This window comes from Cupressus sempervirens, chromosome 4 (assembly GCF_028749045.1).
Source record: "Cupressus sempervirens isolate cs-2001-9-10 chromosome 4, ASM2874904v1, whole genome shotgun sequence".
Classification (NCBI taxonomy): Eukaryota; Viridiplantae; Streptophyta; class Pinopsida; order Cupressales; family Cupressaceae; genus Cupressus; species Cupressus sempervirens.
Genome location: NC_143121.1, coordinates 120,986,441 through 120,998,947, shown reverse-complemented (window position 1 = coordinate 120,998,947; position 12,507 = coordinate 120,986,441). Strand labels below are relative to the sequence as shown.

At 32.6% G+C, this 12,507-nt stretch overlaps 1 protein-coding gene across 1 annotated transcript; it reads right to left on the bottom strand.

Annotated features, from left to right (window-relative positions):
- Window positions 1-4,716: 4,716 nt before the first annotated feature.
- Window positions 4,717-6,496, bottom strand: LOC149560222 (phenylcoumaran benzylic ether reductase PT1-like). The gene is made up of 4 exons (XM_089827581.1): window positions 6,415-6,496; window positions 6,086-6,323; window positions 5,513-5,716; window positions 4,717-4,844 (listed from the first exon to the last, which is right to left on the bottom strand). Exons 1-4 carry the CDS (start codon window positions 6,472-6,474, stop codon window positions 4,717-4,719), a joined length of 630 nt encoding a protein of 209 aa, XP_089683707.1. The 5' UTR covers window positions 6,475-6,496.
- Between the last annotated feature and the right edge of the window lie 6,011 nt (window positions 6,497-12,507).

The window sequence follows — 12,507 nt, the reverse complement described above, 5'->3', positions numbered from 1 at the left end:
TTAACAAATACATGTGTACTAATGGCCAAGAATAACCAATGTTCAATATGTTCATGAAAGAATACAAAGCTACAAAGTAACCCCTACATGGCTCATCATGAATAGCATGAAAATTATCATCTATATCATCCTCCCTTATGAATACCCTCATGCAATCATTACACATAACATTTGTAAAGTTGGTATCCAAACAACTAAGAGTATGGAAAATGCTTTTCTAATCGCCAACATTTTTATTTAAAAGAGAACTAAGTTGGTGAACTATTTTTGATACTACTTAATTCGTAATATTTAAATACCATGGGTTATGCATTTGGAATATAGAGAGATGCTCATTTATAAAAGGATCCATCATAATAGGGTATCCATCTTCATCATGACCACGTTTAAAAATGAAATCTACAACTACTTGGCCTTACTAGGTTTATCTAGCATGGTTATATACAAAATCTATAGTAGAAGTAACCATCTTACTAACCTACCACAAATAACATGCTTATTTATTATCTTATTATTGAATTATTAGTGTGTACAAACACCTAATATCTAGTAATGTATAATGGTGTACAATCTTACTACATAGTGGATCTTATCCAATAACCAACATGTCCTAGAAAATTTCATACATCCTTTTGCTTGGATGACACATTAAGGTTTTTTGTAACTTTAACTTCCTCACAGGATTAACTTGTATCCCATATTAAGAAACATAACAACCAAGAACCTCTCCTTGCATCATCATGTATTTTTTTTTCAATTTTAATGACAAATTATAGTGCCACTCCAACCTTGTCATGGAAACAAGGCATTATGCTTTTCAATTGATGCTTTGGTGTACAAAGAAATATATTTCACATTAAAATCTTAATTAGTACATAGTACAAAATATATGTTAGATTGAAGTGGCTTATTATGAGGTTAGTGGTGACATGATCTCACTATTTCAATGAGGGCTTCACTTAGTAAACTTGAACCATAGCACGTGCATACATTGCATACTAAATAACCCTCTTATTTAAATATGAATGGACATGATATTGTATTGACCCTCTAATGAAGACTTTGTGGCTATTTCATGAATGTCATGAGATGGTATTATTATGGTTATTTTATAAATGTTGAGTATTTATAAAATGGGTGGCATCATAATGTTCAAATAAATAAATATGATTATGCTAATAAAATTCCATTTCAATAGCTCTAATTGTTCATATATTTCACTTGGGTACATGTGAGTATTAAAGTGGTTATAGATACAAAGAATTAAATCCACCTGTCTCAATAGGTGTAAACATGCTTATTCCCCAATGGTGGTTTCTCAGAGAGGACACATTGGAAAATATCCCTAAGCTTGGCCTCATCATGCATAGTTGATTACAATCTATATATTTATGAGACCCACATTACACACTAGGTACCACTATTGGTAGTGTTCAATGACCATGACTCTATGTCAAGAACTATTACAAGCACTTTCTTACAGTTATATGCATTTTATAGGAAGTTTATTGCAATTATGAGTTAATATTTAAATTAAAGATTTTCATAATTTAATGGTTTAATTTAAAGTGTTTGTAGTTCAATGGTTGTTTATAATTAAAACGAGTTCTATAGGATTCTTCACAAGAAAATAATCTTTAAAAGTTGTTTTGGGCCCTTGGGAAGAATTAGGGGTTGAAAATGATGTGTTTGCATTTGAATTATGATTTAATGTTTGATTGGGCCTTGATATGAGATATTTTGTTCATTATTATGGGCTTTTGCTTGTCATTTGTGAAGGTGATGAAACATTTGGACACACCCATTGAGCATGAATCTTGATTATTCTTAAAATCTTACCACAAATAATCTTTTGTGGAACTCTCTTGAAAGCCAAAGTTAAAGCAAATATTCCATGTCATGCATCTATAAATAATATTCTTTAATGTATTAAAATATTTTCTTGTTTAAAAACAAAACAGCTAATCTTTTATGGTGGCATTTAATCAATGTGAATGTGCAAGAGAAGAACTAATGTTTAATGCACACATCATATTAAACTTACAAATTAAATTAAATGTACATACTTGTACTATTTTTCTTCAAAAATAGTTCATATTGTGGGGAAATCACATATTAATTTAAATGTCTTTGTTTTTATTTTTCTCCTCTACATTTCTTTTTGTTCTATATTATAGTTTAACAAAAACTGTCATAATATGTCTACAATATTCTCAATTGTAGAATACTTACAATTTAATACACCCAAACACATTTATCTTATATAATCTTGCACTTATTTTCCCTATCGACGTACCCCTTGCACCTCCTTTGGGTGCAAGTGCTAGTTTATGATTTTGTTGGTATATGACAACATATGGATTTCAATAAGTCAAAGAAATGTTGTTTAGAAAAGTAATACAATGTACAAGTGCTAAAATATTTTTTATTTAATTGAACATAGCTGAATAAAATACTTCTTAAGTCTAAAATACTTTTTAGTACTTACCACTCTCAGTCAATTTATAGTGGAACCCAAACATGTGCATTGAATAGCTACAAAGCATGTTTTGAGATATTTGAGGTAGGATGGATTATGGGTTGATGTACATTTAGCAACATGGAGTGAAGCTCTAGGGGTTTACTAATGCATAATGAAAAGTTAGAATAGTTGACAAGAAGAATTTCCAAGGGTGCAATTTTAATTTGGGATCAAGAGCAATATCATGGTACAACAAGAAACAAAAGTGAGTTGCATAGAGTTTTGAAAAGACTGAGTAGATGGAAACCACCATGGCTAAATGTGATGCTATGTGACTTCAAAATATTCTAATTAGGCTCTTTGATCAAAAGTTAGACCCTACAATCATTTATTGTGATGAATATCATAGTTGCATCAAATTCTTTAACAATCTAATATTTCATGACAAGTCATTGAACATTAAGATCGAGTACCACTACATCAAAGATTGTGTGCATTAGGGGATGATGAAACTCCAATACATTACTAAACACAAATAGATAAAAGACATCCTAACAAAGGTTAAGTTGTATTTTTGGGCACAACTTTGTTTTTTCTTTACTAGATTTTTTAATTTTTTTTTGGTAAGGTTATATAAAATTAAAGTGATTTTATCCATGATTTAAAGTCAAAGAGGAAAAAAGTTAGTATTCTATTATCACAAGTTAAGTAAAGCAATTGGGCTCTATATATGTAAGATTATTGAAGCAAATTAGAAGTTGTGTTGTAAAGAATAACTTGGTTGCTATATCCAATAGAAGATCACATATTTGCAAGTTTTTTCCCGCATTACAATTTTCTTGATAAATCTATGTTATTGTCATTTTGGTACATCGATGTTAACATTAATACATTATAGTTAAGAATGCTACTTTCAAATTTTAGAACTTACAATGACAATTATACCTTAAAATTTCTTATTAGAGTTTAATACATTTGCTTCAAATATGTAATCAATACATAACTAGATTCACTCTATTTGTTGGTGGGGAAGAGTTTTTAAAATAATAAAGGCATATATGCATTGTGTTTTAAAATGTATGTAAGATTTAATTTAGATCTAGCTCACTATTTATTTAATTTCGTAAAGAGCTACTTGTTAAATTGGGGTGTCATGAATACTTAGTTTTGCTTCTTATTATTTAAAAAGTCATCTTAAATTTTATTTAGTGAAATGTATGAATTGATTCAATATTTTTTTCACTCTTATAATTACTAAATTTATTCAACTAGCCTATATATATTCTTATTTGTATTTATTGATCTTCTTGCATTGATAAAGTAAAACTTTCAATTTATAATATAAATTTTCTGTTACTTTGAAAGTGCCTTGATTTTGGTAAAAGACTTCCATTATCATAGCATTCTTATTAGCCCATTAATTTAAAAAATACTTCTTACCTTTTTTATGAGTTTTACGTTAGGAAACAAATTGGCAGATTGTAGTGAATGTGAGTGTAAACAAAAAATAAAGTGAATACAATATATAAATCCATTCACAATTAGGAATTAATATTCCATTCACGTTGAGGACTTAATAATTTGAAAATGAAATTTAACCTCATTTAAGGAATGAAAGGTCAACTATCACACACGTAAAAGATAACCCCAAAAAGATCATTCCAAAGATAATTGCCTCCTATCCACAATATTCCAACCTAAGATTTGATAACACATTTGACTAGACAATTTGCTATTCTATTTCAATCTTTGAAAAATAGAATGCAAGTAAAACAAAACACAAAGGAAACTTTAGAAGCAAACAAGAATGAAGGGAAGAATTTTCCCAAGTTGTGTATTTTACTCAAAGTGAAGTTTTTGTTTATCCAATTTTTTCTATTTTCCAAAGTTATTTTCAAATCTTAAGTACTTACATCTCCTCTAATCCTCTAATATGAAAATAAATTTTAATTATCCTTTTATTATGAACAAACTTTTTTAATCATTTAAAAAAAAAAGATTAAGGACCTACTACCCTCACTACCACACTTAACCAATTTAAACATCTGCAAACATTTGTTTTACATCAGAACTTTCTTAGATGAAATGAATTCTTAATTTTGCGAAATGAGACTTAACATCTGTAACAACTGAATATGATATCAGTACCCTTAAGCCTTCAAATATTTTATAGTGTCATTAATAGTTCATCTGGAAAAGGGTTGAGCCTCAAATGCTTTTACAACTACAATTAAGTATAAAAAACCAATATTCACTCATAAAGAGAACATAATATTGATTTCATAAAAGTCTAACTTAAAAACGCCCTTAAACACCCTGCTATTTGTTTGGAGCAACTTGTAAATCTTCCCACGCATTTGCCACACCACAAAGTATCCTTTTCCTAACAAGGAAACATATTTCTAATGCTCATTTATCTGGAGCTAGTCTTATTATGATGTTGTTAGAAAAGTTGAAGTGTTAAGTTGGTTGATTCATGTTTCATGAATAGTGGTTCATAAGAACACATCACGCATTAAAATGAATGTTTAGTGTACCATTCACTCTCGTGAAAGATGATAGGTTCTTCTCAACCAATATTCATGAACCATAGATCAATGCATTTAACACAAAAATCACACAATTGAATTTGGCATCGGTTATGCTCCAACAGAATGCACCATAAGTCTTTTTTTTCCTTGAAATCTCCAAAACATACCTAGTAAATTTTTATAAAAAAAATTGCTGTTTTCGATCACAGTACATACAGATCATGAAGAAAAAATGCTGAAATTTTTAAAAAAATTCATTGTGTTTTCAATTTTTTCAATTTTGATCAAAGACCATTTTCTATGAAGAATAGTCACGTCCATTGAATTCTAATAACAATATCATAATTTAACTTATAAAACATATCCTTACTTATTAACAAATCAATCATTCAAAAAAAACTCACATAAACAGTTTTTTTACATTTAAATACCCAGAATGCCTAAATAGTACATTCCTTAGCTTAATATTTCTTTAACCAATTTTAACAATAAACCATCAAATTGGGTTTGCAACCCTTACCTTGTACTAGTTTAAGAACCTGTTCCTCAGATAGATAGACCTTCTCCAAAGTCTTCCCTATCTTTGACTCCCAAAGGGCTACAAGATCATTGGTGGATATAGTACTGCCAGGAGGCCTCAAGTAGAGGATCTTGTTCAAAGTCCTTGGATCATCCATTGCCTTAATGGTGAATGTCCCAATATCTTCTTCCTTTGAATATACAACTGCATTCCCATTCCCAAAAAAAAATATCTCAGGCAAAAGATCAAGCAAAATTCCAAAAACAGAAACCCTGACCTATTTACTGCTCTGCAAGTCATTCATGTCAGAGATCATAACTCATAAAATAAATATAGCAATATAGATTATGAATCAATAAAGTACTCTTGTCAGACACAATAAATCTAGTGACACGGATCATGAATCAATAAAGAACTCTACAGATCCTCAATCAACAAAAGTTATAACAATAAATATTGTAGGGGAATTTATGATAGAACCTAGGGCTAACAAAAAGAATTCCTAATCCAGATCAAGGAACACCAACAAGTGAATGATTTTCATTAATCACCAAAACTGAAAATATACAATACCTTTGGCGGTTCCATCTCCATAGATAACAATTTTGTCTCTTGGGGGAGCTGTGAGGCCAAGCTGGTAGAAATTAGAAAGAAAGTAGCCTGCGAAACTATTGGGAACAACATATGTATATGGAATGCCCTCTGCTTCAATAGCCCGGCGTAGTTTAACTTTCAAGTCAAACATACTCTTCATTGGCTCCGTTGCATGGTGTCTGTCCACATCAATCCCAAATTCTGATGGGAAAAACCTCTGCAAAAGATGCACATACATTCAATTCAGGAAAACTAAACTTGGAAACCCTTGTCATGAACTTGTGTTAAAACATAGATATGGATTGTACCTTGACTGTCCCAACATCTTTGATGGCCTTGATGAGAGTGAACTGATCTGTAATCTGCATAGCACCCACGGTGGAAATCACCACATCCCTAGGAAGTCTTTTATATTAGATGTAAGGATCTGATTCGCATCGAGTGAAATTATGTTCAGCCATGAACCGATCAAACTTAATATACCATTGTCTTGGAGCTTGCTTGAGCCCATACAAACTTTTCTCCAGCCGACAATAGAGATGTTCTTTCCCCTTTTGAACAAAGCCTTTAGGCTGTTCCATGTACAATTCTTCATTGATGTCGCCATGTAGAAAAGTCATCTTAACATCAAGCTATTTGAATTCAAGATCCCAAGTGGCTACCAATCCCAAAACTGCCCAGATTGTAGTCATTCGAACAACAGGTGAGAAAATCTCTTCAAAATCTAAGCCCTTTTTCTAAGCATATCCTTTGACAACTAGTCGAGCACGATACCTCTTTCTTCCGCCATCTTCTTCTTTCACCTTATATACCCAATGGTTTTTCAGAGCTTTCCGGTTGGGTAGAAGTGGAACTAAGTCCCATGTTTTATTTGTTTTAAGAGAGTTCATCTCTTCTTCCATTGCAATCATCCACTGATTTTTATCAGTACTTTCGCAGGCATCTCTGAAATTAGCCTGCTCTACTTAATCAGAGATTAAAATCTCAAGGTCTGCCTCCTTAGAATAAAGTAGCTCATAGTCTGAATACTTCGCAGGCATCCGTCTTTGCCTTGTTGATTGCCTCCAAGTCTGGAACATTCTCTTCTTGTTCCCTAATTCTATTAATACCATTCTTATTAGCGGTGGCATCAAGATGTATTTCAGCAGACCCGGATTTGGTGTTGTTATACAACTCATGAGAAGTTCCTTGTGGAAAAATGCATATATTTTTCTCTGATTTAACTGTCTTCACAGTCTGGTTTGATCGGTTGATATTTGAGCATGGTAAGTGACCTATGTCTGGCGTACGCTAAAGTTGTGAGGCCCAATTGACATTGGCGTGAGGAGTGATGGATCCCATGTCATAGTTCATACTGTGCTCTGCCAGACATGAAACGTTTTCAACACCAAACCTATGTTGGATGTCATGAGATAGTCTTTGATTGGGGGCGGTCAACCCAATGTTATGAGGATACGTAACAAGCTCATTATAATGTCCATGATGTATGTTACCCTCCAAGCCGCAATTGTTTTGTTTGCCAGTGCTAACAATCTGCTCTGTATGCTGCTTGTCGTGATTCTCAGACTGATGAAGTCTGTCGCAAGAAATGGAATTCCCAATATGATGGGATTCATCGGGTATGAATGAGGGGGGCCGCCTAGAGGAAAACAGACGTTGATGATCTCCAGCACCATATTCAAAGAGATCTGCTGCCCGAGTGGATGCTCCACATATGTGAGAGGTGTGCGGAGGAGTCTTATTGACCAAGGACGGCTCTGTATCACCGTGGGCAGAAGCATCAACTTGTCGTGTGGAGCAGAGTGAGCGGCAAGTTTGTTCACTGCGGTTTTTATGGGACACACCACAATTTTCAGGAAGAATGAAAGGAGGATGAGCGACCCTCACATCACGATTCCTACAGTCATCATCGTGACTAGTAGGCTGAAGATTTCCACTTCCAAACAAATTGCTATAGTCCAAATCCTGAGCAGGGTTGTTATATCCATCACAGTCCATGTTACATAAGGGAGCAAAGATACGAAGTGGCCTTGATTTAGGAAGGAGACTGTGATTGACTTGTGTGGAGTCTGCAAAAGTTTGGGTGAAATCCTTGTTTAAAACATTTCCTCTATCAAGCTGATGAAGATGCTTTGTCTATTGTGGTGATGGTAGAGTATGAGAAGAAGACTCTAAATCACTGCTAATTCTGAGAAATGGAGCTAAAACAGAGGTAGGAGTAGACACCATAGGCTGATACTGTGGATTGAATGAAGAGTTATTCTCATTTAAACAGGACATAGGAATAAAATCTTCAGCAGCTCTTTCATGTAGTGTTGATTGAAGAGCCGAAAACTTCGTCTCATTAAATACCACATCTCTACTCTGTACAATCTTCTTTGCAATAGGATCCCATAATCGAAATCCATATTGATCTTCTCCATAACCCATGAAGATACACTACTATGATTTTGAATCCAGCTTGCTCCTCTTTTCTTTAGGAATATGAACAAATGCTTGACACCCGTACACTCGAAGATGTGAGTAGGAAATCCTTATACCTAGCCATTCCTCTTCTGAAATTCCAAAGTCCAAACGAGATGAAGGACTTCGATTAATCAAGTACACTGCTGTATTACAGGCCTCTGCCCAGAATTCTTTGCCTAAACCGACATTAGATTGCATCATCGAACTTTCTCAAGTATAGTTCGATTTAGTCTTTCCACTGCCCCATTTTCTTGAGGGGTGAATGACACAACTTTCACCCGTCGAATACCATGATCTGCACAAAAGTTATCAAACTCCAAAGAACAAAATTCACCTCCATTATCTAATTTAAAACATTTAATTTTGTGCCTACTCTGATTTTCAACAAGAGCTTTAAAAATTTTGAATTTGGAGAAAACTTCAGACTTTCTGGACATCATATAAACCCAAACCTTTCTAGTACAATCATCAAGAAATGAAAGAAAGAAATTTGCACCTCCATGAGAGGTTACCTCTGTTGGACTGAAGACATCCGAGTGCACCAACTCCAATGGTGTTGTCTTTTATCATGACCATGCTTCAAAAAATTGACACGTTTTTGTTTCCCATGAAGACAATGCTCGCAGAATTCTAAATCTGTTGATTGGAGACCCAGGAGTTGCTCTCGATTAAGCATAACCTCTAACCCCTTCTTGCTTGTGTGGCCTAATCTTTAATGCCAAAGTGCGGCATTGCTATCCGCAACAATCATCGCAGCTCCCACCTCATCATTAGTTTCTACAACATATAGATTGCCAACTTTATCCCCTTTGGCAATAACCATGGAACCCTTCGTAATTTTCCATGTGTCCGTGAGGAGTGTAAGAAAACCTTGAGCATATAACTGACTGACGAAAATCAAATTTCTTTTTTATTTGGGAACATACCTAACATCTTGAAGCATTAATTGAGTGCCTCCTTTAATTGATAACAAAATATCACCCTTTCCTACGATTTCACAAGGCTTGTTATCACCCAAAAAAAATTCTCAAATTTACCTTCCTTGTAGTTTGTGAAGACTTCGCTGCAAGAAGATGCATGAAATGAAGCCTCGGAGTCAATTACCCATGAATTCGAAGTTGTGTCACTTGTCGCAAGAACCAAAACACCATCACTAGGATCATGAATGATGTTTTCTCTACTATCCAAAATTTTTTCTTGAGTTCTTTTATATTTTCTACAGTCCTTTTTAACATGACCAGCCTTTCCACAAAACCAACAACCATTTTGTCTACCTCGGGACTGTGACCTTCTAGCTGATTGTGACCTTCGGCTGTTGTTATTATTTCTACCTCTATGTTGAGTTCTTCCTCTATTTTCCGTACTAACCATTGTTAGCGCATCACCGGATGAAGACTCTTTATTAGTTCTCCTCATATCTTCACTAAGCAATGTAGAAGCCACCTTATCATAAACCAACTTGTTTTTGCCGGTTACGGAAATGCTAATTGTTGTTACCACACCATCCCAACTATCTGGTAAGGAACATAATAAGATGACTGCCTTATTTTCGTCATCTTGAGGCATACCAATGGAGTGTGCTTGACATAAAAGAGTATTCAACTCATTTATGTGATTCAACATCGTTGTTCCTTCCTTCATCTTCAATTTGTAAAGCTTCTTCATGATAAAAATTTTGTTTGTAGCAGATGTTGTTTGATACTTACTATGAAGTTTGTCCCACACATCCTTTGTTGATGTTCCATTGTTCACATTGAACAATACATTTGGAGATAGCGAAAGAAAAATCTCTGCCATTGCCTTCTCATCAGTTTTAGTCCAATCTTCATCTGACATGGCGGTAGGCTTCATTGCTTTACCTTCAATTGCTATTGCAAGATCATGCTTGACCAAAAGTGATCATATATGTACCTTCCACAAACTAAAATTCTTCCCCGAGAATTTTTGCACTCTTGTTTCCTCCATGACTTCGGAAATTGATCACTGAAATCGATTACAACTCTGATACCAATTGTAAATATACTAAGAATGCGAAATAAAATATAGAACAACAGAACACATAAACGCAGTAGTTTATCGTGGTTCACCACAAATCGTGGCTATGTCTACACTGAGAGCAGAGGAATTATATTAATGAGAAAACCAATTAAGTTTACAATACATGCCATCAACATTTATAGATCACAAATGATCAACTGAAGAGACAAAATATAATGGAGGGAAAAACACATGTGTCTGTTGGCCTTCACAATTCAACACATATCAAGTCCAATGTATCTAGCACCAAGTAGTCCAGCTAATCAAGAATCAACAAAATGGGGTGCTTCACAGTCTTCAGCCTCTTATCTGGATTCTAATAAATTGTATTTCAAAATGTGTACTCTTCTCTATGTACCTTTGTGGGTTGTTTTGCCTCATGCTTCTCTATTGTAATGTTTTCTTCATTCTTTCCAGCATTCTCTGTGAACTGCTCTTCTTTCCTTTGTAAATTGCATTTTTTCAATATTAAAAAAAAAAAATTTGAAATCTAAAAGAGCAAAACAAATTGAAAAAAAAAAGTATTTTGAGAGATCTCATATTTATTTATTTTAACTTTTTTTTTGTTGGGGGCCTTTTGAAAATGGACTTGTTGAGGAAATAAAGGCACAACTATAGATCTTTTGATCAAATTCATGTAGTCTAGAGATGAGATTTACAAATTGTATGAAGCTTTGTTGCTTTATGGAAGTTATTAAAATCTTTTATTCATTTACTAATTCTTTTTTGAGAAACCTTAAAGATAAAAGTTGTAATGTTCTATTTTGTATAGAAGAGATGATTGGTAATTTGGTAGTATGTATAGGAGGGAGCTAATTGTTGGAAAGAGTAATTGGTATCATAGAGTAGTGTCTTAAAACAATTCAATATTATATTTAATTATTATTTACATATAAATAACTTTTACAAAATATTTGTTAGATAAATTTTTTAAATTGAAATAAGGTTTTATCTATAAATATATTATAATTATTTTAATATATAATTCTGGTTGAAGTTTAGAAGGTGAGGGAACTTGTTGATTGGGTAAGATATGTTTAGTTGCAGGAATTGGGTGAGAATAGTAAAATCTAAATACCCACATTAATCTGATGTTTGTTTGAAAAATACAAAATTAGAATTAGAATTTGCCTGTTCTAATTTGATCCCAAAATGAGCATAGCGGTATTCCTAAAAAAAGGTGGAATAAGAATAGCTTATTCTTATTCCAGTTTTTAATAAACCAAATTTGATGGGTTGTCCAGTGCGTGACTTTGCTACTCAATTGTTGTGTTTAGTCTTATAATTAAAACTATATTGAGAGAATCAAATTTGATATCTTTTATAAACTTTCATTAAATTATCTTTGCAAATAAATGTTGTGTTTAGTCTTATAATTAAAACTATGTTGAAAGATCATTTAAATATCATATTAATGATCTTGACTTATTTGTATTTTTTCTTTAATATGTTAAAAAATTAAATGATTTTAGTTCTACAAAAGAGCCTACAACAAATAATTAATTACAATAAATAACAATAATTAATTTAGGCTCTCACCGTTTACCGATCCACAAAAAATGATTTTAGTTTTGATCTTATACTCATTAAAATAATTTGATTTAATTTAAAATTATAATTATAATTGACAATATAATATGTCATTTGAATTTTGAAGTATTTCAAAGGTTGTGGTATGCCTTTCACTGATAAAGTCAATTTTAAAAATAAAATAAAGGCTAATTAAAATAATTTAGCTTTTAAAAAATTAATTAAAAAGCCCATTTTTATAAATAAGAAATCTTGTTTATTTAAAATATAACTAAACTAAAAAAAAAAATTAATTATAAAATTTTTAAAACAAAACTTATTCCAATTCATATTTCAATTGTTGCAACTAAACATAGAATATGCATCTT

Bases quoted from the DNA above. Each gene is read 5' to 3' on its own strand.
- LOC149560222 (XM_089827581.1), bottom strand. From the start codon at position 6,474: ATGCAGATTACAGATCAGTTCACTCTCATCAAGGCCATCAAAGATGTT. The intron at 6,324-6,414 runs GTACAATCCATA...CATCTTTTGCAG, and splicing joins AAGATGTTGGGACAGTCAAG to AGGTTTTTCCCATCAGAATT. The intron at 5,717-6,085 runs GTATTGTATATT...ATGGGAATGCAG, and splicing joins TGGAGATGGAACCGCCAAAG to TTGTATATTCAAAGGAAGAA.